At 44.5% G+C, this 24,823-nt stretch overlaps 1 protein-coding gene across 4 annotated transcripts in view; it reads left to right on the top strand.

Annotated features, from left to right (window-relative positions):
* Positions 1–876: 876 nt before the first annotated feature.
* TNS3 (tensin 3) overlaps positions 877–24,823 on the top strand; it is a 281,319-nt gene continuing 257,372 nt past the window's right edge. For all 4 annotated transcript variants that reach the window (XM_055710377.1, XM_055710374.1, XM_055710376.1 and 1 more), the window contains exon 1: positions 877–963. In XM_055710377.1, coding sequence (XP_055566352.1) covers positions 892–963 — 72 coding nt within the window. In that variant the 5' untranslated portion in view covers positions 877–891. The remainder of the gene's footprint in view (positions 964–24,823) is intronic.

Raw genomic sequence — 24,823 nt, 5'->3', positions numbered from 1 at the left:
GCGGGTTCTCTGGCCGCAGTGGCACAGCTGTAACCAAAGCTCCATTCCATTCACAGCAAGTTCAAGGTTTTTCGGTGAGGCCATGAAGGACTGCCAGCCAGAATGCTGCAACTTGCATTTCCTGAGGAAATCTGAAAGGTAGGAAAAGGTAAAGGAAAAAGTTCGCTGCTGCCATGACAGCCTCCTCTGAGAAGGGGCTTCAGCAGGGTGTTTACGATGCTCTTGTTTATGCACACCCCACGTGCATTCTTCAGTGCTCTGCTGAAAAACGAAGTACTTCTGCGTGCCGTATGTGTGCCTGAAACCCAGCGCACACAAACCTAGCAGATATTGACTGTGAAAACCATAAAAATCCGGCAAAATCTTACACAAATCAAAGTATAATATCCCCAGTATAGAAAGCAAGCACAGCTCGTCTTTCACATTTTTTTCCTACCGTTTTCCAGAAAACAATGAGTAAATGCAGGCTTCTTGAAAAGTAATATCACCAGTAGGAAAGTAAACCCTAGATTTTAAGCCCCTTTGCCTCATGTAAGTAGCAGGGGTGCTGGGATGGAGCCGTGGGGGGCAGCCGCCCGCGGGGGGGGGGCGGGGGGGGGAAAGGGGGGCAGCCGCGCAGGGCAGGCGTGGGGTCCCGCCGGCCAGAGGATGCTCGGCGGCATGTGGGAAATGCGCGGTGACATGTGGAATGTCCCCGGGAGCCCCGGGAGCCGGCCAATCCCTGGGCAGGGCGGGTTGGGCTGGGGGGCTGGGGGGCCGGCAGCCCCTGGCCAGCCAGCAGAAGGCGAGGCCGCTGCCCCCCCGGCTCAGAATGGGCTAGGGCGCCGCGCTGGGAGGGTGGGCTTTCCTCCAGCCCCCACGCAGCCCTGCTTGCGAGGACCCCGGGAGAAGATGCGAGGGGGTGGCTTCCCGTGCTGCGGAAGGAGCAGCAGCCGCGTCCCACCGGAGCCGAGCCCGCCGCAGGTACGGGGGGGTCCCGCCGCAGGTACGGGGTGTGTGTGTGTGTCCCGCCGCAGGTACGGGGGTGTCCCGCCGTAGGTACGGGGCGGGGGGGGGTCTCGCCGCAGGTACGGGGTTGGGGGGGGGAAGTCCCGCCGCGCCGCGGCCCCTGGGCAGCGGGGGCACCGCTGGGGTTCAGCCTGCTGCGGGCTGCGCCCCCCGCGCCCTCGCCCCCCAGCCCCCGAGCGACGGGCCGTCACCCCGCGCCCCGAGCCCCCCGCCGAGCCCCCTCCCGCAGGCCTGCGGGGCGCGCCTGGGCTGCTGCTGCGAAGGGCGACGGCGCTGCGAAGCGGTGCCGCTCGCTGCGGGTCCTGTGCCTGCGGGGACAGCTGCGGGGACAGAAGGTGGTGCGGAGCGAGGAAGGGGCTCTGGTTCGTTCTCTGCCAGCCACTGTGTCCTCAGAAGGCTCTGTGGCTCTCTGGTAGGGTTTTATTGGGAGAATCTTGTCGGAGCAGCCCTTTAAGCGACGCTGCTCGTCCCCGAGGTGCACGCCAGCCTGGTGGGGCGTGCGGGGGCACCGCAGCATCCTCCCCTCGGGCACAGCCCCTCCTGCCCTCTCTAGCCCGCGGTCACCTTCTGGAGTGGGGAGAAACGGGGGAACCATTTTCTTCAGTAATTTAGAATACGAGGCTTTACACCCTTTCTTGAAGTTTATTCTCGCTTCAGCTTTTAAAGTGCAGGGTATTAGGAAACAAATGCTGAAGGCAACACCTGCAACTGGAGTCGCATCACTGGAATACCTTCCATGTGCGTATGAGTATGTGTATAACACATATAGGATGTGTGTTTGTCTTTACAGAGTTTTTTAAATGGTATTTATAGTTATATCACCTTATGGTGAGTTGTACATGGGCATATGCACACTATGTCTTAATTAATTAAAATTAGTAGTCTTAAACTATTACAGCAGTTTCTCTCCTTGCCTGATATTCCATCTGCTGGTAACCCTCTTACAGAAAATAAAAATAAATTGTTACACGGGCGGTTTTCTGGGTGTATTTTGGGTATGTTTCTTTGGTTTTCACCTAAAAGTTAAATAAAATATTACTCTGTACAGCACAGATTCTATTTTTCTCTCTCCTTTTTCTCCTTTCTAAGAGTAAGCATCATTCACACATCTAACTAAACAGGATGCTTAGAAGTTATTATGATTAAAAACAGAGCTGGTGACATTTCAGAGATACATGTATTCTAGGAATACATAGCTGTTCATATGAAGTATGAATATATATGAAGTATTCTGATTTATAGGAACAAATCTTTATATAACGCAGTACTTTGCACAGTTTCAGCACTCCGAACCTGCCAACTCCACTGCTGTTATAATCAGTAATATTTGTTATAAGGAAATGACTCATTGCAACAAAATACAGAATCCTTTTTAATTAATTCTTTTTTTAATTATTATTTCTAAGGATAACTATTTCTGAATTAGAAATGCTCCATGAGCATCCATGCCTGCAAGTAAAGCTTTGATTTTGTGCAGGTATTAAGTTTATTGCTTAAAATGTTGGGATCTTGAAGCAAAGTCCCTGGCATGAGTGGATTTATATAATCTATTGAATACTCCGCTCAAAAAGTGTACCCTATCCTTAACTGAATGACACATAATGTAAACCTGCCTCTGCCCACTTTGAATGGTGATGAGACAATGTGTTTCCATGAGCTGCACAAGTATTTCACTGTGCAACTCCAGGGAATGCTTTGGAGCACCATGCCTGGGATGGTAACTCACAAATTTCCCAACTTACTTTTTCTGATTAAAAATTAGAAAAATAATGTGAGAGGGATCTCATGTGCTGTAAGGATAAAGTGCAGGTAGATGCCAGACCTGTGGAATGAGCTCTTTGGAAAATTTCTATGGAATAAGGTACCATCTGAACAATGTGTTCTGTGAATTAGGGCAGGTATGGACTTAAGAGAAATCATAGTGTATTTTTTAAAAAAGCTACATTTTTTGGAGCTAATGATGTTTTGACTAATATAATTTTTGTGTATTTCTTCAATCTTTTTCCTCTCCGCCTGTTTAGTTTCTAATACAACAGGGTCTTCATCCAAGATAGTGACTCCTCTGCTGCACTCCTAATTAAAATGATCACGTGCTAATGAAAAAAAGAAGTGACAGCGGTTGAATTAGAGGTGGCTCATGATACATCAACTTAGATTTATTCTAAAAACAAGCATCAGATATCTATGTTCCAGAAAGTGTGCCATACACCTTAAAGGATGCTAGAGCTCTCCTCTTTGTCCATCAGACAGAAAAGCTGTGAGTTCAAAGTGTGTATTCACAGCTCCCAGTACAGCAGGTGGAAAGCATATGTATTTGTATCCCAGCTCAAAAAGCCAATGTTAATAGCAACTTTTTCTGCTCCTCACTTCTCCAGCTCATACCTTTAAAGGTCAGTGGAGTTTTGCCCTGAATCTGAACAAGATTTTATTCTTGATGCTATTTTGGAAAATAAAGTTGTACATTAATTTGAGTTTTCTGAGAAATTATGCTGCTAGCATCATCTTCATGAAACATTTTGAAGGTCTAAACAATGAATTTCACTGTCCACAATGCTGCTAGATTAAGGTTTCCCTTCTAAAGTCTTCTTACTTGCTATTAATTAAAAAAAAGATATTAGAAAGAAATGTTACTATTTGGAAAAAAGTAACAATACAAAAATTAAATTTTCAGATTGAGATTTTATCGACTACATAATGAATTCTTCTAGGTCTGTTACATTTATTCATTCTCGCGCACACTTTGATGAGCCCTGCTAACACTGGGGTTTGAGGTTTGTGAAAATAGTCACACTTTTTGCCTTTAATGTTATGCAGACTATGGTTCATAGCCAATCTCATTCTAGTATTGAAATGCATAGGAGTTTTCTAGGATATTTTCCATGTTGATGTTAAAAGTTACTTAAACACAGTAACATAAGCTTCCATTTCTTTATCCTTCAGAAAAATCAGCTGTACATTTCCACCTACTGATGGGGTGTATCTTGGGGCAAAACTTCAGTCTTTGCAGTTCCTTGGTGACCACACAATTTCACTAGCAAAGACTCAGTGCTTAACTAGCATAGGTGGCCATTCACTATTACTTCTCTTATTCATCAAATGAACAGTCCTGCTAAAGCTAGTTTGTTATGTGAGGTGTGAGGCAAGCTTTTTCTTTACATATTATGGGAATGACCTCATCGGTAATAATAAAAGAAGCATAAAAAAAGGCCCATGGCACTCAAAATACCCCAAAATGGCTTGTAACAGAGAGGACTCGGGAGGGAAAAAAAGCCACATTTTTTTTGTTGTAGAGGTCTGTGCCCATCTGTTGTCATTATTTTACAAAGTGATGGTGGGTTTCCTGAATCAACATTTTTTTTAAACACAACCTCATTAATCCTTTTGCATGCAAGTGTGCAAACATGTTCTGAGATGCTTCATTATTTTGTTTAATAAAAATTACATTCAGAATTAGATTCAAAGGCATGTGGGTTGTGTCTCCTCAGGGAAGCTTTGGCATTTCCCAGGACCCTTCCTGGGATGCCTGGCTGTCCCCACTTAAAGGCTCGCAAGGCGTAACGGCTGCAGCCTGTGATTAAATTTCTTTTGCATTTCTTTTCCATTTCTATGGCACCTCCTGACTTCTTGGCTCAAGACTCTTCATGTTAATAACAACATTTTGTGGTAACTTCTTGACTTTTTTAGTACTACTTGAGTTGTGCACTTAAGAAAGCAGGTGCTGGAGTCCACTATATTCTTTGATATCCTCACTACAGTTGCTGTGGCTAGCTGCACATGTGTAAACCCAACGACAGCAACTGAACTGCAGTCTTGCTTCAATGGGATATACTGCGAAAAAGAAAACTATTCAGTGATGCATGAGAATAAGTGATGTTGAATTTATAAGGCTTGGCACTGGGAAAGGTGGTTCTTCGGTTACAAACTGTGCACATGCGGGATAAAATCACTGTTCCAATCATGAACATGAAATCCCACAGCATTTTTATTTACTTTCCAAAATTCAACTGTATTTTTAAGAAGGTGTCTCAAATTGCAGCATGCACCGTACTTGGTCTGATGTAGCCTCCTGAGGCCTTTGTGCCCTTTTATTTCAGGAAACTAGCATTTTGAATTGGTGCAGCTGTTATTGCCTGGGTGGTTTATTTATCCACCGTCTCAGCTGCTGCCTCATTTTGGGACAAAGGAGGTGTTCCTAAAAATCATAATTTTACATGTAATAATGTACATGTAATGTGCTATTATAAATGCATATATTGGATCCGGCACTCAGTTTGCAGGTACCTGCATAGCTGCCTCCTGTTGGGTTTTGTGCTAAGGTCAATGTGTTCTCTGAAATTTAACAATGTGGTTATGAACCAGGCAGGCTAATGGGGATAATTCTTACCTCGCTGTAATGCCTTATTAAAGCCTCGAAGAGAGGTCAGTGGGAGGCATGACTTACTTCAAACAAGTCATTCCTAAAGCCATAAATTGGTAAGTCTTTAAAAGCGCAGGTTTTCATGCTGTAATTAAGGTGATTTTAATACTGGGTTCCTGTCCATGGCTAATTTCCCTCTTTGCAAGAGTCCCTCAGAATAGTGCCTTTACAAAAGGTCTTCAGTGCAGCTTGAGTAACAAACTGGCTTTGCATGGCTTCCGCAACAGAACTTAAAGTTTACTTTTTAATTACAGCTGCTTGCCCATCATTAAAAATAACATCAACAAAAAAGCCATAATTGGCAGGAACTGTTGGAAGTTCAAAAAGGACAATCCTGTTACAGGTAGAATTGCTGAATCTGTCAGCCACATCATGTTCCAGAGGGAAGCCCTGTTCTCCCTGGATATTTTGCTGTAAATACAAATAGTAATCCTTTCTTATCACTGCACCTGTTATCCTCTAAAGTCTTTCCTGTCTTTGTTAAGTCGCAGAACTTAAGTTGTTCCCAGAACTTGAAGTTCTTCATGACCCTGCCCTTTTGATTGTGTTGATCCCATCATGGTGATACCGTGACTGCCAGTGATTCTCTTGAACTCTTGGTGGGATTTATGTGATCCTTTTGCTAACTCTTTGAAAAAAAAGGATGTTTGTGATCTGTAGGGCTCTAGGAAAAGATCTTGAGTAACTTTGAAAAAGCAGATAGAACAAACCAACTTTTTTTCATGTAGTGATAAAGAAAAAGATGGTAAGCCAGTGCTTCCATATCTTGTGTTTTGGTTTGGGTTTTTTTTTCTTTAAAATTTAAGAACAGTAGTACTGTTTCCCCATATTGACTGCTCCTATTATCAAAAAGAGATTAATGCTAAAACTGTTTCAGAGTTTCCTTCTTCTATTGTATCTTGATAATAAACTTCATGTACCCCTTTGCTCAGTTAAAGTGCGGTAACAGTATGTTCTGCAATTATCAGCATGGAAGATACAGTAAGATTAAGTGAGAATCACCAGGAAAACTATGGGTGACTATGAAACTGAACATCTGAAATAAAACTTGAGGACATTGATATTGCTACAACATAGTGAATCCAACTGAAAAGATGGCCTAGTTTGAAGAAGAGCAAATAATGACTGCAGGGTCATCCTTTTGTACAAGGGGGTTTGCATCGCTGTCTTGCAAGCTGAAGCTTCTCTGGGTGGAGAAATATAGCCATTAATGATTTTCAGATCAAAATCAGTAGCAAGACAAGCAATTTATTTATCTGCTGAACCTGGGATAGGCTTAAATCTGACAGTCAGCCTGTTGGATGCCAATCTCTGATGTGACAAAGATGAACTGATGCATTAAGCATTCAGGCATAGATGTGCTAACACAGAGAATGACTAGTGCTCTTACAAAAAAATACGATCTGGTGTGCTGCACAGAAGCATTCCAGCCAGAAGCTGTAAGGCCTGTTTTGTCCACCTATATAATAATTTTACTCTCTTCTAAATTTTATTCTTTTTTAAAATTTCTATTAACTGGTCTTCAAGCCCTACCACAATTCATAGAATCATAGAGTCATTTAAGTTGGAAAAGATCCTTATGATCACTGAGTCCAACCATTAACCCAACACTGCCAAGCCCACCACTAACCCATGTCCCTAAGTGCCACATCTACACGTCCTTTAAATCCCTCCAAGGATGGTGACTCCACCACCGCCCTGGGCAGCCTGTTCCAATGCCTGACGACCCTTGCAGGGAAGAAATTTTTCCTCACACCCAATGTAACCCTCCCCTGGTGCAACTTGAGGCCATTTCCTCTCTTCCTATCACTTGCTATGTGGGAAAAGAGACCAGCCACCACCTGTCTACACCCTCCTTTCAGGCAGCTGTAGAAAGTGGTAAGATCTCCCCTCAGCCTTCTCCTCTCCAGGCTGAGCCCCCCCAGTGCCCTCAGCTGCCCCCAATCAGGCTGGTGCCCCAGCCCCTTCCCCAGCCCTCTGCCTGGCTCTGGACACGCTCCAGCCCCTCAGTGTCCCTCTTGTGAGGGGCCCAACACTGAACCCAGGGCTCGAGGTGCGGCCTCACCAGTGCCGGGCACAGGGGGACAATCACTGCCCTGGCCCTGCTGGCCACACAGTTTCTGATACAAGCCAGGCTGCTGTTGGCCTCCTTGGCCACCTGGGCACACTGCTGGCTCATGCCCAGGTGACCGTCAGCCACCCCCCAGGCCCTTCCCCGCCAGGCAGCTCCCAGCCCCCTGTGGTGTGACCCACAGACAGGGCCCGGCACTGAGCCCAACAGATTCAACAGAATCTCATACAATTGGCCTCAGCCCATCGGCCCAGCGGGCCCAGACCCCTCTGCAGAGGGATCCGTCCAGCAGATCAACGCTCCCACTCAACACGGTGTCATCTGCAAACTGACTGACGGTGCGCTCCATCCCCTCCTCCAGATCATTGATGAAGATATTGAACAGGACGGGCCCCAGCACGGAGCCCTGGGGACACTGCTTGTGACCAGCACCGGTGGGATGTGACTCCATTCCCCACTGCTCTCTGGGCTCGGCCATCCAGCCAGTTTTTTACCCAGCACAGAGCACCCCCGGCCCAGCCATGAGCAGCCAGTTTCTCCAGGAGATGCTGTGGGAGATGGTGTCAAAGGCTTTGCTAAAGTCCAGGTAGACACCACCCAGAGCCTTTCCCTCACCTGTAGAGGAGTGAAGGCAGTGGGCTGATTGACATGGATGATGTGCAGCTGCAGCTTGTTCCTGCTAAGTAGTTAAATAGCCCTGACAGAGGAGGAACAGTGTGGTATGATCTCTGGAGGAAGGAGAAACAGTATGGACCAGTAGATTCTGACCGATAGTAAAAGCCTTATTGCAGCCTGATAGCTTGTTTGTGCTGCAGCAATTGGTGCCCTGTGTGAGGCTGACTGAGTTGGGCACCAGTTGTTGTACTTGGAGCCCAGTGCAGCTGAGACCAGTGGGAGAACCTGTGACCCATAACAGGCACTGTGAGAGGTGAGCTGTTGACAACTAATTGACATGGGTTATATCAATATTTGTTGTCTATCTTAAGTCAAATTGCAACTATCACCCACAGCCTTTCCCTCATCCAGTAAGTGGGTCACCTGGTCATAGAAGTTCAGTGAAGTGCCCTTCATAAACCCATGCTGGCTGGGCCTGATGACCTGCTTGCCCTGTCTGTGCCAAGTGACAGCATTCAGGATGATCTGCTCCATAACCTTCCCTTGCTCCTTCTGGCCCTTCTTGTCGATGGGCTTCACAATGGCCAACCTCCAGGCAACTGGGACCTCCCTGGTTAGCCAGGACTGCTGATAAATGATGGAAAGTGGCTCAGTGAGCATCTCCACCAGCTGCCTCAGCACCCTTGGGTGGATCCCATCTGGCTCCATAGACTTGTGTTTGTCTAAGTGTTGTAGCAGATCACTGACCATTTCTTGTTGGATTATGGGGGCTTCATTCTGCTCCCTGTTCCTGTCTTCCAGCTCAGGGGGCTGGGTACCCTGAGAACAATTGGTCTTAGTGTTAAAGACTGAGGCAAAGAAGGCATTAAGTACCTCAGCCTTTTCTTCATCCTTTGTCACTGTTTCCTCCCTGCATCAGTAAAAGATGGAGATTTTCCTTAGCCTTCCTTTTTTTTGCTAATGTATTTATGGAAACATTTAAAATTTTTTTTACTGCAGTAGCCAAATTAAGTTCTCATGACATCTTTGTAGTCCTCCTGAGTTGCCTGTCCCTTCTTCCCAAGGTTATAAACTCTCCTTTTTTCCTGCGTTCCAGCCAAAGCTCTCTGTTCAGCCAGGCCAGTCTTCCCCACTGGCTCGCTTTTTGGCACATGCTCCTGCACCTTTAAGATTTCCCTCTTGAAGACTGTCCAGCCTTCCTGGACTTCTTTGCCCTTCAGGACTGGCACCCAAGGGACTTTGTCAACCAAATCTCTAAATAGGCTGAAGTCTGCCCTCGGGAAGTCCAAGGTCACAGTTCTGCCAACCACCCTCCCTACTTCCCTGAGAATCAAAAACTCTGCCACTTCATGATTGCTGTCCCCAAGGTGGCCTCCAACCATCACATCACCCACAGGTCCTTCTCTGTTCACAAACAACAGGTCCAGCTGGTGCCTTCCCTAGCTGGCTCACTGACCAGCTGTGTCAGGAGATTATCTTCCACACGCTCCAGAAACCCCCTAGCCTGCTTCTTCTCCACTGTGTTGTATTTCCAGCAAGCATATCATAAGTTGAAAGATCCATGGGAACAAGGGCTAGCAATAGTAACTTTTCCCAGCTGCCTATAGAATATTTCCTCTGCCTCTTCATTCTGGTTGGGTGGTCTATAACAGACTCCCACCATGATACCTGCCTTGTTGGCCTTTCCCCTGATTTGTACCCATAAACACTTGACCATTTAATTTCCTAACACATAGCTCTACCCCACCATCTCTCCTTCCTTGCCTATCCCTTCTGAAGAGTTTATAGCCACCAATTGCAGCACTCCAGTTGTGTGAGTCAACCCAAGGTGTTTCTGTGATTGCAATTATATCATAGTTTTCCAGCTACACAATGGCTTCCAACTCCTCTTGTTTGTTGCCCATGCTGTATGCACCGGTATAGATGCACCACAGATGGGCTGTTGGCCCTGCCACCTTTTTTAGGGGTGAAGCCCTAGTTCCTATGTGACTGTTCTCAGGTACTCCCATGGTTTCTAACGCATCAACAACCCTTGCGTGTTTGCTACCACATGACCTTCATCTCCTACACATCCTGAGATAGCTAAAGAGCATTCATTGCTGCTCTGGTTTGCTTGGCTTTTTACCCTGTTGCATTCAACTGCACATATGTCACCACTGTGGACCCCTTCCCCCAGGCTTGTCCATTTAAAGCTCACTTCACCAAGTTTCCTAGCCTGTTGGCAAAGATTCTTTTGTCCTTTGTAGTCAGGTGAATCCTGTCTCTCCTTAGTGGGTTATAGTCATAAGGAGTGTCTGACAGCCATGAAGGCCAAAACCCTGGCAACAGCAATAGCCACGTAGCCAAGTGTTGATTTGCATGGTGTGGCTGTTCCTACCTGCAGTCTTTCCTCTAACTGGTAAAGTAGAGGAAAAGAGAATGTAGGCACCAATCCCCTTCAATCACACCCCAGAGTTTTGTAGCCTTGCTTGATCCTGCCCCAGAACCCCTGGGTTCTGGCTTGCTCTGTCATCTGTGCCCACATGAAAGGGCAATGGATAACAGTCTGTTTCTAACAAGTTGTGGCATTCTCACAGTATCATCCCAGACCTTAGCACCTTGAAGGCAGCAAACTTCATGTGGTTCTCTGTTGGGCCAACAGATGAGTGCCTTGGTGCCCCTTAGCAGAGAGTCACCCTCTGCAAGCACCGATTGTTTCTTTTTGTGGTTTCTAAATGTGTGTTGCTGTAGGCTTTCTCCCTGCAGAGCTTGCTCATAGGTGTGTTCAGCTGTTAGGATGTTGTTTTTGTTCCTTGTTGTTATGCAGGAAGGTGGAAAGTGAAGTGGGGTCCTGATCTTGTGGGTCACCGGGGTGCATGATGCTTTGTTCCGAGTAGCATCACCTATAACAAAGTGGTTGTGAAACCACTCATCTGTCTCTTCTTCTGCCCCTCTAACACCACGCAGCCTTCTCACTGTCTCCTGTAATTCTGCCACTTGGTGCGACAGATCCTTGACCTGCTTGCATCTTTCACAGGCACCTGCTTATGTCTCTGGAGGACGGCCTGGACGCTCACTGCAAGCCGAGGCTTGCACTGCATCTACACTGCTATCTCCTTCCAGCCAGGCGCTCTTTGCTTCGGCGGGCATAGCACACTTGGTTGTAAGGTGGTTGTGGACTGTTGTAAGATCTTAGCGAATTCTAATGGTATTAATTAATTGTAAATAAAATGATCTTTTCTATCTATCTATTAGGTGGGATCCAGGATTGCCTGTGGCCAATGCAGGGATGAATGTTGTTTCCCCATGGTGGGAAGAGCTGACAGGGACTGAAAAGGGTGCTAATAGTGTGCAGGGACAACAAGGGACTTGTCATTATGACATGTTATCTGTCCTGCCAAAAGGCATTAACGACTGGCATGGCTCAGGTGGATGGGCTGCCTTTACTTGACTCAAAAAAGGATCATGTATAATTATGTGTATGTGCTCAATAAATAGCAGTGCTGACTGAGTGGAAGCATGGGACATCTTGGGGGCTGTTGCTGCAGAAACACCAGCTTTCGCTCTTGAGATGAGCACCCACTGCGCTGCTGGGAAGGGCAGGTGGGGATGAGACTGCTGCAGACCACCCCTGCTGGAAAACCGATCATCTCGGCAAGTGTCTCCTGCAATTTCCTTGCAATTGCCCAGGAAATCATTCTTCACACAAATTTAGAAGATGTCAGAGGATCTTTAGGAGGTCAAATGACCTGCATGAAGGCTTTGGCTCTTTGGAACGGCCCTGCATCTCCTTTGCAACGCGCTGGCGGAGCAGTTTCTCTTCTAGTCTCTATCTACTCTCCCTTCTCTGTAAAACTGCTGTTTATGTTCTGAGCAGAAACAAAACCAAGGGCACACACCTCAGGCTTTTGAAAAGCAGCAATGATAAAAAGCGCTATCCAAAACCACTGCTTTTGCTTATGTGTTTTACTATTAGTTGGCACATCTGAATGTGGAATAATTAACTGCTGCTTTTCCACACAGAGGACCCTGGTGGTTAAAAAAAAAATCCCCACTGCTAGTGAAAGACTAGAAAATGGAGCAGAGAAGCTTTGTTTGTTCAGCTTTGTCCCAGCTATTGTCTGTCCTAATCCCAAGGCTTGCCTTCCCTCTTGGCAGGAGTGGCGAGTCTGTCTGTACAGTCCCAAGGGTGTGGAGCTCTGCCTGTATCCCCCTGCCCCATGGGACGTATGAGATGCAGTAAAAGTTGCCGGCCCCAAAGAGCAAATTCTAGGGCAGAGGGGAGCAAACCGTGGGCCTGCTAAGCAGTAATGACCTGAAGGAGATCCTCACAATCCTTCTTCCCTCTCAGTTTGGATTTCAAACCTCCACAGTGCCAGTTCATCTCTTTACCATTTTTTGACACAATAAAATAGTTTTGGAAGCTTCACTGCAAGTTTTTAGTTATAATATTTAATTATTGATTTCTTTGCTTTGCCAGCAATCATCTATGATCTTTTAAAATTTGTCTTCTGATTAGAATTGCTTAAAAACTTCTTTTGCAAACTGGATTTATTTCTTCATCCCTGCATTAAAAGAGATCTATGCCAGGCCCCTGTGTGTCTTGAGGTTTGTTCTGAAGCATCCTACAGACGAATTAATTTGGCAGCAAGAAGCTTTCAGTGACTACATGGACATAGGAGCTTCCCTCAGCCAGCTGGCACGAAAAAGAGAAACATTCCAGAAGAGCTTCTTGCCTCCAAACGCCCAGTGCTCTCACCCCGCTTAATCAAACAAATAGCTTTTGCAGCATGCCTGAAGTACATCAAATTGAGGTTATTTTGAACCAAGGGAAAAGAATGCATTCCAGGCTCCCGGGGCCTTGACTGAGTACATGCAGCTGCCAGCGCCCTTTCTCTGTGTGAGGGAGGGATCCAGACCAAACCACTGGCCACAGCTCTAGCAGTGTTATATTTTGTGGATTTCTCGGCAGTATTTGCTTTGAGCAGTCTGTTGGGTGTTCTCTGTTCAGAGGGTGGTATTCAGGCTGAACAAACTGGTCCCTTTTTCCTTCCCTACAATAAAGATTATGCTTCGGCGGCAGCTATAGAGCCCAGTGTTAGAGGGAAGTGGGATGCATCCCACTGATGATAAGGGGTACAAATTAGCTCAAGAAATTCTGAACTGGAGGAGATGTTGGTGTTTATTTTTGTTTTCTTATTGTCTAGTAGAATGAAGGAGACCTTCCTGCACTGAACTAACCCTGTGTTTCGAGGGGAGTGTGAAGGCTGCCCCTAGACCTGTGCTCACTGGGCTGGGACCAGGGTGAAAGCCTGGCTCCTGCAGTTAACAGCGAACTTCCAATTGATTTTGAAAGGCTAACCTCAGAGCTTGACCGAAGGTCACATTTACTCTGGCAGGGAAGGTAGGGGGGCTGCTACTTCTGTAATTTTACCTGCCTGGTGGTGATACTGTGGCTGTCTCTGACCTTTACATTGCATTCCGAGGCTAGGGTTACGTTTCAGAAAGCACTCTACAACTACTAGATATATCCTGCACAGCCCCTGTTTCCATATGAACGCGTTCAATGCACAGTCGCGCTTGATCTCCATTTTCTATGGCTATTTCTTACCATTATTATTCCCTTCCTATCCTTAAAACCACTTGCATCAGCAGGCCAGATTCACAGAAACAGGCCTGGCTTCACTGGGATGTGGTACCATGTCTTGCTGAAGTGTTGCGTGAAAGGAAAGCTGATAGCCAAGGCTCAAATACTGAAAATATAAACACAGTCTTCAAGTCCTTCTACTATTTGAATATTTTGCTAAACAGGGGAGAGAGATGAGCTTGTAACTATGCTTAAGGAAACCTAAGTGGCTTTTTTTAATCACTGGAATACGATTTTTAGTTCCGTATCTATACTGTCACTTCAGAAAGCAGAAGCAGAATGTTGTTCTTTTACTCCAAATAAGTTTTCTGGAAGACAAAATCTCGGGAAAGCAGTAAATATCTTTGCATGAATGATGGCCCTCTCATCCTTCCTCAGTGCCTGTCCCAAAGCATTTCTGTGCCACGTGTTATGGGGCCAGTTTTTCGAGATGGGCAGGCTGAGCTGCAGTGTGAGGGTTTCCCCTGGTGATTACAGATGCTGCCTATCTTTACTAGTGCACATTTCCCCCTTTCCCTTGGGGGACAACCAGATTCTAATTAACAGGGGTTAGAAAAAGCAGTGCTTAAAAAACCACAAGGTGTACACTCAGATGCTCTTTCAGGGCATTAACGATCTAGGCTCCAAGCGCAGCTCGGCAGTTCCTGCTATGTTTACCGCTTTCAGTTCTGTAACCACTTTACAGGTGTCATTTCTTCTGCCAGTGCAGTGGTACTGCAGGCACCAAGGTGCTCTCTAATTAGACGTAATTGGATCTTGACAGTGTAAAGCTTTCAGAAATTCAGAAGAGCTCATTCATGGCACAAGTGCTAGGGGACTGCATGCTCACAAACCTCCAAGCCACATAGCTGGCCTTCCCTGCCTGTAGCTGGGTGCTCAAGGCTCCTACCAGTGCTGATGTTTCCAGAGTCTTCTGCTTTAGGGATGCAAAGAACACAGAAACTAAATGCCTGGACCATGCATGGTGTTACCAAGAAAAGGAGCTACCTGCTGCACCTCCCCACCTGCCTGTCAGCCATTCCCCATGCCTCTGATGTTATCCACAACTCCCTCTCTCTATCTCATCCCAAAATTACCTGCACCATCCTCTTCTTTTTCTTTCTTTCTTTCATTTTAATTTTTTCTTTTCCCCTTTCCCAGAAGTTTTGTACCATACTCCAGGCTTCGAGGTGCAATCATAAATGAGAGGGATTACTGTCAGTCTATAATCTCAATTCTGTCATGCTAGGGCAAAATTAATGCTCTTCAGTTAAGACATCATTGATTTTCATATTTTCCCATATGTTTAACACTAAAAAATCATGGTTATGTGGCTGATGTCCATTAAAAACTTCCATAAATTCTTGTCTAACCAGTTAATGTTTTCCAACCATAGTACGACAGTACAGTAAAACAACTTGGTTCTCAGTCACATCTGAGTTCTGTCATTTTATTTCTTTCTCACTCTTTATGATTGGGATGTTATTGAATCCAGCAAAATGAAAGCAAAATATAAATTAAGCCTGGTAATTTTCATTACATTCCTTTTCCAGATGGATTCTGGGAGGTTTTGGAAGACCTTAATCTAGAATATATGAACAAAACTTATAGAATGTCATAGTGATAGAACCAGCAGAATTTTATAAACCTAAGGATAGAGACTATCTTATGTGTTGGGATTTTTTTGAACCAGCCTATTGAATGCGAGAGCAGGGATCAAATTTTTTATTAAATTCTAGACATGCTAAATAAAAATCTATAAAAAGATATCACTTTCTATTACATTGTGAAGTTTTACAGAAAGGAAAATGAGGAACTAGTTATCACAGGATTTATAACAAAAGCAAAGTAAAAAACCAAAGTGAAAGTCTTGAGAAATGTTTCTGTAGAAGGCAGAAAAATGTTTTTATGCTGAGTTAATGTCAAAGTAACCCTTTTTTTTTTCCTTATGGAATGAAACACCATTAATCATTCATTGTTTCATGGCTTTTTGATCAAATATAATGCTGACACAATTTCTTTTCAATGTGGAAGATGTCTGCAACACAGCAGAAATCAACATCTGTCATCCATCATATTCCATAACTGTCCTTTCAATAATATACTTGTTTGTGCCACTCACTATGTTGGCTTTTAAAAAATGTCCTTAGACTACATTGCAAAGAGCAAGGTCTGTTTTTCAGTTTGTGCATACACAGTGAGTAACTCAATGTTTCCCTGGCAAATTTAATATGCTGTTGCAATAAGTGGCGGTAATAATACTTTGAAATTTATTTTTTGCCTAAATTTTTAAGATCTTTTCTTCTTACAGATATATCTGGTATATTTAATCCTTTCTAAGTTTCATGTTGCACACAGTGTGCAAAGATGCAATATGGTAGGCATTAGTAAGTTGGGCCGCGTATGAAGAGATACGAGTGTATGTAGGGATCTCTATGTGTCACCTTTTTCTTAGGAGATGGAATACTGGCAGTTCTAACTGCCCTTTTAACCATTTTCTAAATGTATGTATTTTATTTTGTTTTCTTCTCTGACTTTGGCAAGCAGTGGTCTGGCTAATTTTTATTCAATGTGTTTAAATCTGCTTTGATATCCCCTTAGGGTTTCCACCATACATGGGAACAAGTGGGAAGTGGAAGGCACTGTTTGATGTCATTTCCAACCTTATGTTGCAGAAAGGCTGGGGATAGATTAAGATGCAGATGTCAATTACCTTTCTAAGTGCAGGCTAAATGGAAAGATGCCACAGGAGGAGGATGGGCAGAAGGAGATCTCTCAAGGCATCAGATACTGACAGAGAAGGGACTGTCTCAACCCAGCACACTGGGCACCTGAACATGTGGCACCTTGCCACCCCCTCAGTCTGGCTTTCTCCTTGGCTTTAAACGCAGAGGCCACTGCAGTAAATACTTTGTGTGGAAAATTCTGGCTGCTTCAGGGCATAAAAAGGCGGCTGTCAGAGCCTCCATCTCTCCCTGCCATATATTGCATTTACTGGTTGAAGCTGTACCAGGGACCTCAGCTGTGTGCATTTGAGTATCTGTGTCTTCCTGGGCGATTTTTGTGTAAGAATAAATATTCTGTTGTCTCATCTGAAACCTTTCCATGGTAAAGTTTAACCATGTTCAAGATGATGGCAAGCCAAAAGGAAAGCAGCTAGGAAACACGTCTAGAAGTGCTGTTCTTCGTAAGCAGCCAGGTCATAATAACTGAGAATGCATTTCTGTGTTCCTTGAGAAATCAGCCTCCAAAGACAAATGGTGTTTGCAAGAAGCTGAAATTTAAATCCCTTCTTTCTCACAGTCATCCTGAGGTGCAATGTGTCGCTGGAGCACCCATTTCATAGTTTTCCAAATGTAGCTGTAAGTGCAGAAGTCAAACACTCACCTTCTTCCACAGCCCAGACTAGAGTTCCTCCATGTCCTTTCTCTCAGAGAACATCTGTAGTATGGAAGGTACCCTTTGGTCAGGTGCCTGACACATTAAAGTCATGGTCTTCAGTGAATAGAAGAGAAAATGTGGTAATAAATAGATAGCTCTAAAAATACATCAGGAAAAATGAAACCATGTAAGCTGTTGATATTTGGCTCAAATACTAGTCCTGTCTAGAAAGATTGGTAGCTCTCACTGATTTGGTTTCCATACTTAGTTCAATATAATGAGCTTCAGGTAAATTTTAAAAGAAAAAGCACAGAATTAATTTCCAGAAACAGTTGTGCCTCATTATTCCATATGCCTTGTACTGCCAAGTGTAAATGACCACTGGAGATCCAGAAAAATGCTGAATCCATCCTATTTTGCCCTGTAGTCTTTACGCCTACTAGTAAATGCTGTAAGGTGAATGAAGCAACTTGCCTCAAGAAAGGCAGGATGAATGCAACAGGTTTGATACTTTACTTTTGGTATCTATGGACTTTTTTAATACTTCCTGCATTTAGTCTCAGACCATAATCTGGCCTGGGATGGGACCATGAAGACCTGTGAGCAGCAGGGGCATCCCCTCCGTGCTGCTGGGCTGGGGTGGCTCAGGTGGCATGCATGCCGGAATGTGGCGGACTGAGATACAGCATTTTAACACAGTGCTTTCCTCCAGCGTTAGTCTTTGAAAATGGTAGTTTTGAAATGAAAATGAAACTTGCCAATGATAGTGCAAAATGCCCTGAGAAGTGTCAACATGACGGCTGTGTGGGCCAAGGGTCCTGTGCCTGCTTCTATCCCCCTGGCTCACAGTGCAGCGAGAGGGGATGTCCCTCTTTTGGGTGTCCCTCTGTGCACTCTCTATAGGGTGCACAACTCCATGCCACTCTTATCCTTGGGCTCTGCTGAGAAGGTGCTTGAGGTTAGGGGATGTTGTCTGGTTTGGAGAGACGACATCATATGGTCATCGTGTAGCATTGATCATCACTTTCTCAGAATGAAGCCAATCAGGCATTAGTTAGCTGCAAGGGTAGATCTTTTTTTTTTCCTAATTAAGTTAGCAATTAGAGTTTAGACCATAGTTACCACCTAGTAAACTACTACCTGTTTACCTGTGTCTCCTATTTGATTTAGTCATGCTAAAGGACTAGATGTTCCTCTCTCAAATCTAACTGTCCTTGAGCCAGCCTAAGTGAATACTTTGCCCAGGAATTAAAAAACAGTGCCTGTATTGCAACTCAGGGTTTTGATTTCAATGCAGTAGGATTAAAGTGAACTTGGACTGAAAAGAGGAATCATTAAAGCAGAAATACTTTTCATCATTAGAAAGAACATTCCAAAAATAATTCCTTGTGTGCTTCCTCCAAATTTAGTGTTGTGGTTTAACCCCAGCCGGCAACTAAGCTCCAAACAGCTGGTCACTTGCTCCTCCACGGTGGGATGGGGTTGAGAATCGGAAGAGTAAAGATGGGAAAACCCGTGGGTTGAGATAAAGACAGTTTAATGGGTAAAGCAAGAGCTGTGTGCACAGCACGGCAAAAGGGGGGGTTCACCCACCGCCTCCCATGGGCACGAGGGGCTCAGACCCCCGGGCAGCAGGGCTCCCGCATGCCCAGCGGGGGCTTGGGAAGGCAAACGCCGTCACTCTGAATGTCCCCCCCTTCCCTCTTCTTCCCCCAGCTTTGTGCTGAGCATGGTGTCCTATGCAACAGACCCTATGCATGGGTCTGCTGGGGGCAGCTGTCCCAGCCGTGCCCCTCCCAGCCCCTTGTGCCCCCCAGCCTGCTCGCTGCGGGTGGGGTGAGAGGCAGAACAGCCCTCGGCTCTGTGCAGGCACCCTCAGCAGTAATGAAAACATCTCTGCGTTATCAACGCTGTTCCCAGCACAGATCCAAAACATAGCCCCGTAGTAGCTGCTGCGAGGAAAATTAACTCTGTTCCAGCCAAAACCAAAACATTTAGTTATGTGCTGAAGTTTCCAAAGGTAAGGGAAAAACATTGGAAGAAACACAATTCCCAACACTTAAATAGTACTCTGAGTACCTGTAGTGCAAAGGAATACTCTTACCCCAAAATTCCACCATATTTGTCTTTATTTCAGTACCTTCCTTCTCAGCACACACAAGTATTTACATCCTTGCCATAGGCTTTAGTTTGCATGGCAAAAGATACAGAGGAAAAAAAAAAAAAGCAAGACACTTTTTATAACTTGTACTAAAACACATGCTTCTTTGCATGACCAAACATTGCATGGAGTAGTTCATTTGCTAAGAAGGCCCTCAACAATGTCAGGATACATGGCAATAGAATGAGAACACTTTGCTGCGTGGCAACACGTGACTGATAAATGTGTGCAGAGACACTGGGAGAATGTCAGCTCTTCAGCTGGCTGCTAATATAAAGAGGTATAGTTTATGCACTGGAGTTCCCCAAAGGTCACACATAATGGCCCAAAGATGTAATTTAGAAGCCTCAGCTAATAAAAAGAATGTTTAGTTAAGGCAGAGGTCCAGTTTTCAGGGTTGAAAAATGCTTCTGGTTTCATTTACCATGAAAGGGATTTGGAGAGGACAGGAAGGGGCAGTTGGTGATGGATAACAATACAGATAGATGGAGGAGAAGGCAAAAAATGTTTACATTGTAATAGGAGAATGGATTAAAAGAACAAGACGCTGTTTTTCCTCTGCCTGTTCCAATAGAAGAGGAAGACATAGGTTTTATTAAATTGAGGAGTACTGATCTGATTTTCCTTGCTTAGAAATCAAATTCTGCAAAATCTGGCTGAATATTACATGGCGCATAAATACTGGAGGAGAAGTGAGGAGGACTTGCTGTGAACAGTCAGGTTAGTGACTGACTGGGTCTGGGACTCTAGATGGAAATTTTGCCATAGAAATCTCTCTGGCTGCATTTACTAATGTAACTACACCCCCCCCACCCCCCACCCCCAACATTTCTGGTATTAGTAATTTGTTGATTGGATGCGTTTACTGGCTATTACCACCTAAATGAAATATAGAAGGTAAATTGAATGCTTATATATAAAAAAATCCCTCCCTCAGTCACTAGGTACACCACCTGACCAGAGGGAAGAGAGGGTTTTGTGCTCCATAACTTCCTTTTCAGGGCTTCTGTTATAGTGAGCTGAAGCAAAACGCAGCGCTCCGCAACCTGGAAAGTGTTCCATTTCAGGAAGTCTGGAGCTCTGGGAGGGTTACCCAGCTGTGAGGCACTGCAAAGCTATTTAATGCTTCTCATGGGTCTCCTCTTATGGAGATCAGGCAGCACAGGCAACAGTTTAACAAAAAAAAAAGCAAAAAGTTAACCCAAAATCAACTGCGCCCCCCCCAGCCTCCAAAAAAACCCCACAAACAGAAGAATTATGGCAACATGAAGTAGCATTATGATAAATGGGTGACTTTGAAGTAGTCAGGCATCTTCTTTAAAGCCTTGCAGGCCTATATTCATGAGCTTGACACTTGTTTAAACATTTGATTGTATGAGGAAGTGATATATACACATAGACTTACTATTGATACTGCAAATATGGCGAAGGAGGGACAATTCATCTTGTATTAGAAGACTTTGTAAAAAATATAATTCTGGAAAGGGTATCAGAAATTAAATCCTAATGCACTAGAGGAAGGAAAACACATTTTTAAAAATCCAACTTCTAAGCTGAACAAGCTGAGTGTTGTTTTAGCTTTGTTGCATAATGTGTGCGCAGCATCTTTCTGTCAGAGCAAATACATCGTTTCAGAGTGCCAAGATCTGTTGTAGCATCATCTTTCTCAGCTGTTTTGAAGAAGGACCCCCCTTCCCTACACAGGGCACAGACACGCTTCTACACCTGCTGCCTTCCAAGGAAAGGCTGCTTCTGCCCTGATGTATCAGCCAGGATAAGGCATTTTGTATACATATCTGTAAGGAAATCAAAAGATCTGCTTGTTTTTATTTTCTTGACAGGTTCATCACAGCTCCAGATAGTCAGCACTACAAATCTATGCTGGGTTGTTTGTTTTTTTTTCTTTTCCAGAGACCTCTTATTGAGGGCATTTGAAGTTTTCTAGGGGATTGTGCAAGCCAGGCACAGAACAGTGTTAAGGCAATTCGATGAGATTCAATGACATCTCAGTTTATGTATATATATGTATAAAGAGTTATACCACTCTTCATAGAGCAAGCACAGAATCAGTTATCTTAAGGAACTGTAAAAGTTCCCTTCAAGGAAGGACTGCCTTGTCCAGAACTGTGTGTGACCTCAGGAAAAAGAAGACATATAGCTTCTAGCTGCAGGGCTCTCAGCTTTCTCAGTTTTCTTCCCATGATTTAAATATTTACTGAAACAGGGACCTTTCAGGGGCCTTACAGGAATACATGGCTAAAAGAAGACGCAGGTTTTCCTGGCTTTTAGAATGGTGGTATATAGGTAGGGTAATAATTTTAAAGTCTGCCGTTTTAAGCCTTATTACTGTAAGGCCTTGTAACTGTTTAGTGACAGGGCTAGAGAAAATACCACAGCTTTAAAACAGAGGTAATGAAAGGAAGTCAATGTATTGCTATTAGCAAAGCTTACTAGCCATGGGCAACTGCATCGTTTCTCTCCCTGTTCTGATTTTGATACAGAGAGATATAAAATTGATTAAGAAGTGCGTATTCCTAAAGCAGTCACAGGCTTGGAAACTCAAATGAAAGTATTTCACAAAACAGAACAATCAGGTTACCTTAAAATAAACATTGCAGAATTAAGAAAAGATGGTAATTAAGGGATTAATGAATCTTGACCATTGCAATTAGTGTAGCTAGTCAGTGTTTCAAGTCCTTCCACAAATGTGGACGATAAATGAGGCATCAGGCTGGCTTCAGGCTTGCACTTTTCACTGCCAGTGCCAGCGAAGGCTTCCCCTGCCAGCACCCACGTACACACGGGGTGGTGCTTGGAAGGGTGGCCCCACCGACAGAGCGCCCAGACTCCTGCTGCTCCCAAATCTCACTCTTACTCACAGACCCGTACTTCACTGTGCTTTCCTGCCCTTTCCAAGTCCAGCGTGTCTGATTAATCTGGCCACTTACTACCATTTTATCTCACAGGAGAGGATAATCCCCATCGTAATTAGCTGCTCCGGCGTCTTGCCCTAAATGATCCCCTGCGGTGTTTTATCATCATTAATTGGCAAAATGCTTCAGATCTTCTTCAGAAGAAAAGGAAACTAATGCATGGAGTCTCAGTCTGTCAGTAGAAGGCCAGACAGGGCAATCTTCTGCTCTGCATGCTAGGGCCCTGAAGCATTTCCCTGTGAGCCTGACACTTGGTGTGGAGAAGAGGCTTTTGTACATATTTGCCCTGGCTTTTTTTCCAGATCCTGTTTGCTCAAGTTTAAGAAAATACAGATATTTAAACATGCCCCATCAAAGAAAAGTGAATTTCTTATCTTTCCTAGAATACCTGGAATGCAATTATCTTATTAGTAGCTTCTGTAATTACAGCAAAAGAGCTCTTCACTGCTCTTCACTGCTATAAATAATAATTATCACAACTTGACTCTGCAGTGAGTGAAACAGCTGCAGGGCTGGGCATGCGGTGCTTCCGCAGGCAGGGAGGTACCAGGAGCTGTGGTGCCACCAATATGGCCAAGCTGTGTTTGCACACAGAGGGGCCCAGGGCCAGCTCCAGCGGAGCAGAGAAGCCCCTTGCCCACGTGGGAGACAGTGTGGCACTGCTCACGAAGACTCCAGGGACAGCAGAGTCATTCCTGCGTGTCCCAGAGCCAGGTTTCTGTTCAGCTGTTGCTTGTCCACAATTGACCTTTTTCTCTATTGTATGACATCATTAAATCCTTTCTTGTTCTGATTTGATTAAACATCGCTTTCTTTCTACAAAGTGTTGTCAGAACGGCACAAATACAATTCATCTAACAAACTCACTTTTTTTCCCTTCGCCTTCATCTTGTTCTCTAGTCATTTTTCTGCACCCTTCTCTGAATATTGTGACTTCTGTTGCTTGCTGTAGGCTTTTACTTTTCAGTCATGCTTCAGTCCTTGTATTTGGCAGAGTTCCTTGTTTCTTTACTGCCAACCACCTTCACAGTTGTCTTTCAGAAAGTTTAATTCAAATAAATAAAATTTGTTCCTAGGAGAAAATTTATTTTCATCTTTACAAACTCCTTTTTCTTCCTGCACTCGGCTATAGTATATTTAGGATGGAGAGCACATGAGAGAGGGCTTTATGTACAATTACTGTCTGTGCCTGGGTCTTGCTGGGCGTTTCTGTTCAGTGGAGTCTGCTCTAAGAGGTGGTTCATCACAGTGCGAGTGATTACTTGAACAGATACATGAGGTTTAGCTTGTCGTGAAGATGCTGTCTGTCTTTCCAGGCAGGCTGTGAACCACCACCCATATTAGACCCACTGCAGAGGAGGATCACAGGTGGATGGGAAGAGCAAAACCTGTTTCCCAAATGGTAGGTTTCTCAATGAAGAGTGATTGGCATTAGAAAAATGCTCTTCTTTTTTCTGCTAATGAGGTGACACTGATAATTTTTCATTTGGCAAAGCTAATAACTGATAATAAGGGATGTCAAGGTTTGAGGCAAACTGAGTGAAGATTAAAGTATCCTAGGGCAGATGTGTGAGGTTTTGCTCTTTTATTATCTTAAGAGGCTCCTGTTACTTACTGACATCAGTTCACCTATAAAGCATCGTGCTAAACAACATTATTTTGTGAATTCTTTCACTGCCCTTAATCAGAAGAAACTCTATTTCATAGCATTAGTTTCTCCAGAAACCATAGCACACTAATCTGTTTAATTTTAGAATAAAATAAAATGTATTTCCTATGAAATGCAAATCCAAGAAGCCAAGAGCTGTCTCCAAACATTCCTTTTTTTTCTTTTTTTTTTTCTTTTTCCTTTTTTCCTTAAATTCCTGCTCACCAAGACTTTAAAGTCAGGAACACAAAGAATATGATAACTCTACTGTTACGACAACAGTAAAATGGTACCATTGTTGTGTATTCCCTTTGCGGTGAGGCACTGCGTTTGAGCTGTGTCCTGGGATTCCCTCTGGCGCTCTGTATCCGTTAAACCACCAGTTTGCAGTGTGAACCTAACCTGTTCTAAAACTTGTGTTAGGAACCCAAAGAAAAGAAAATAAGCACAGGTGAGCCTCTCCAAGGTTACACACTGCTGGAAATGCTTCCAGTATGGGAAATGAAACATGAGATGCTATCCTATATGCATTTGAGCAAAGTTTCCTTTTCAGCTTTTCCTATACAGAATTAGTAAGATGCCAAACGATGTAACAAATGAACATTCAGCTGCTCTAAGCAGCAGCTTGACTTGGTGTAGGATGCTGGAGAACTTGGAGCTCATGCCCAGGCAGCAGTCTCCCAGAGCTGGCAGGGGACAGTGTGCCTGCTGTTGTGGCTGTGAGCCAAGCCCACACCGTGACTCCACGCTGTCGTACACCTCAGTCAACAGGCCCAATGGATCTCCCAGTGGCATGGGAATAAACATAAAGGCGTCTATAATTTATGGAAGATTTGACACAAGGTACCACCAGGCAGTGCAACCCAGTTACATTAATATTTACCCGCAGCAAAATCCTGGCTTTGCTGAAGCCCACTGCGGGCTTTGTCATTGATTTCAGTGGAGTCATGGCTTTAATCCTCATGAACCCTGTCCTGCCAAAGC

This window comes from Falco cherrug, chromosome 4 (assembly GCF_023634085.1).
Source record: "Falco cherrug isolate bFalChe1 chromosome 4, bFalChe1.pri, whole genome shotgun sequence".
Taxonomy (NCBI): Eukaryota; Metazoa; Chordata; class Aves; order Falconiformes; family Falconidae; genus Falco; species Falco cherrug.
Note: the sequence above shows the minus strand (reverse complement) of the source record. Positions and strands in the feature narration are given on the sequence as shown.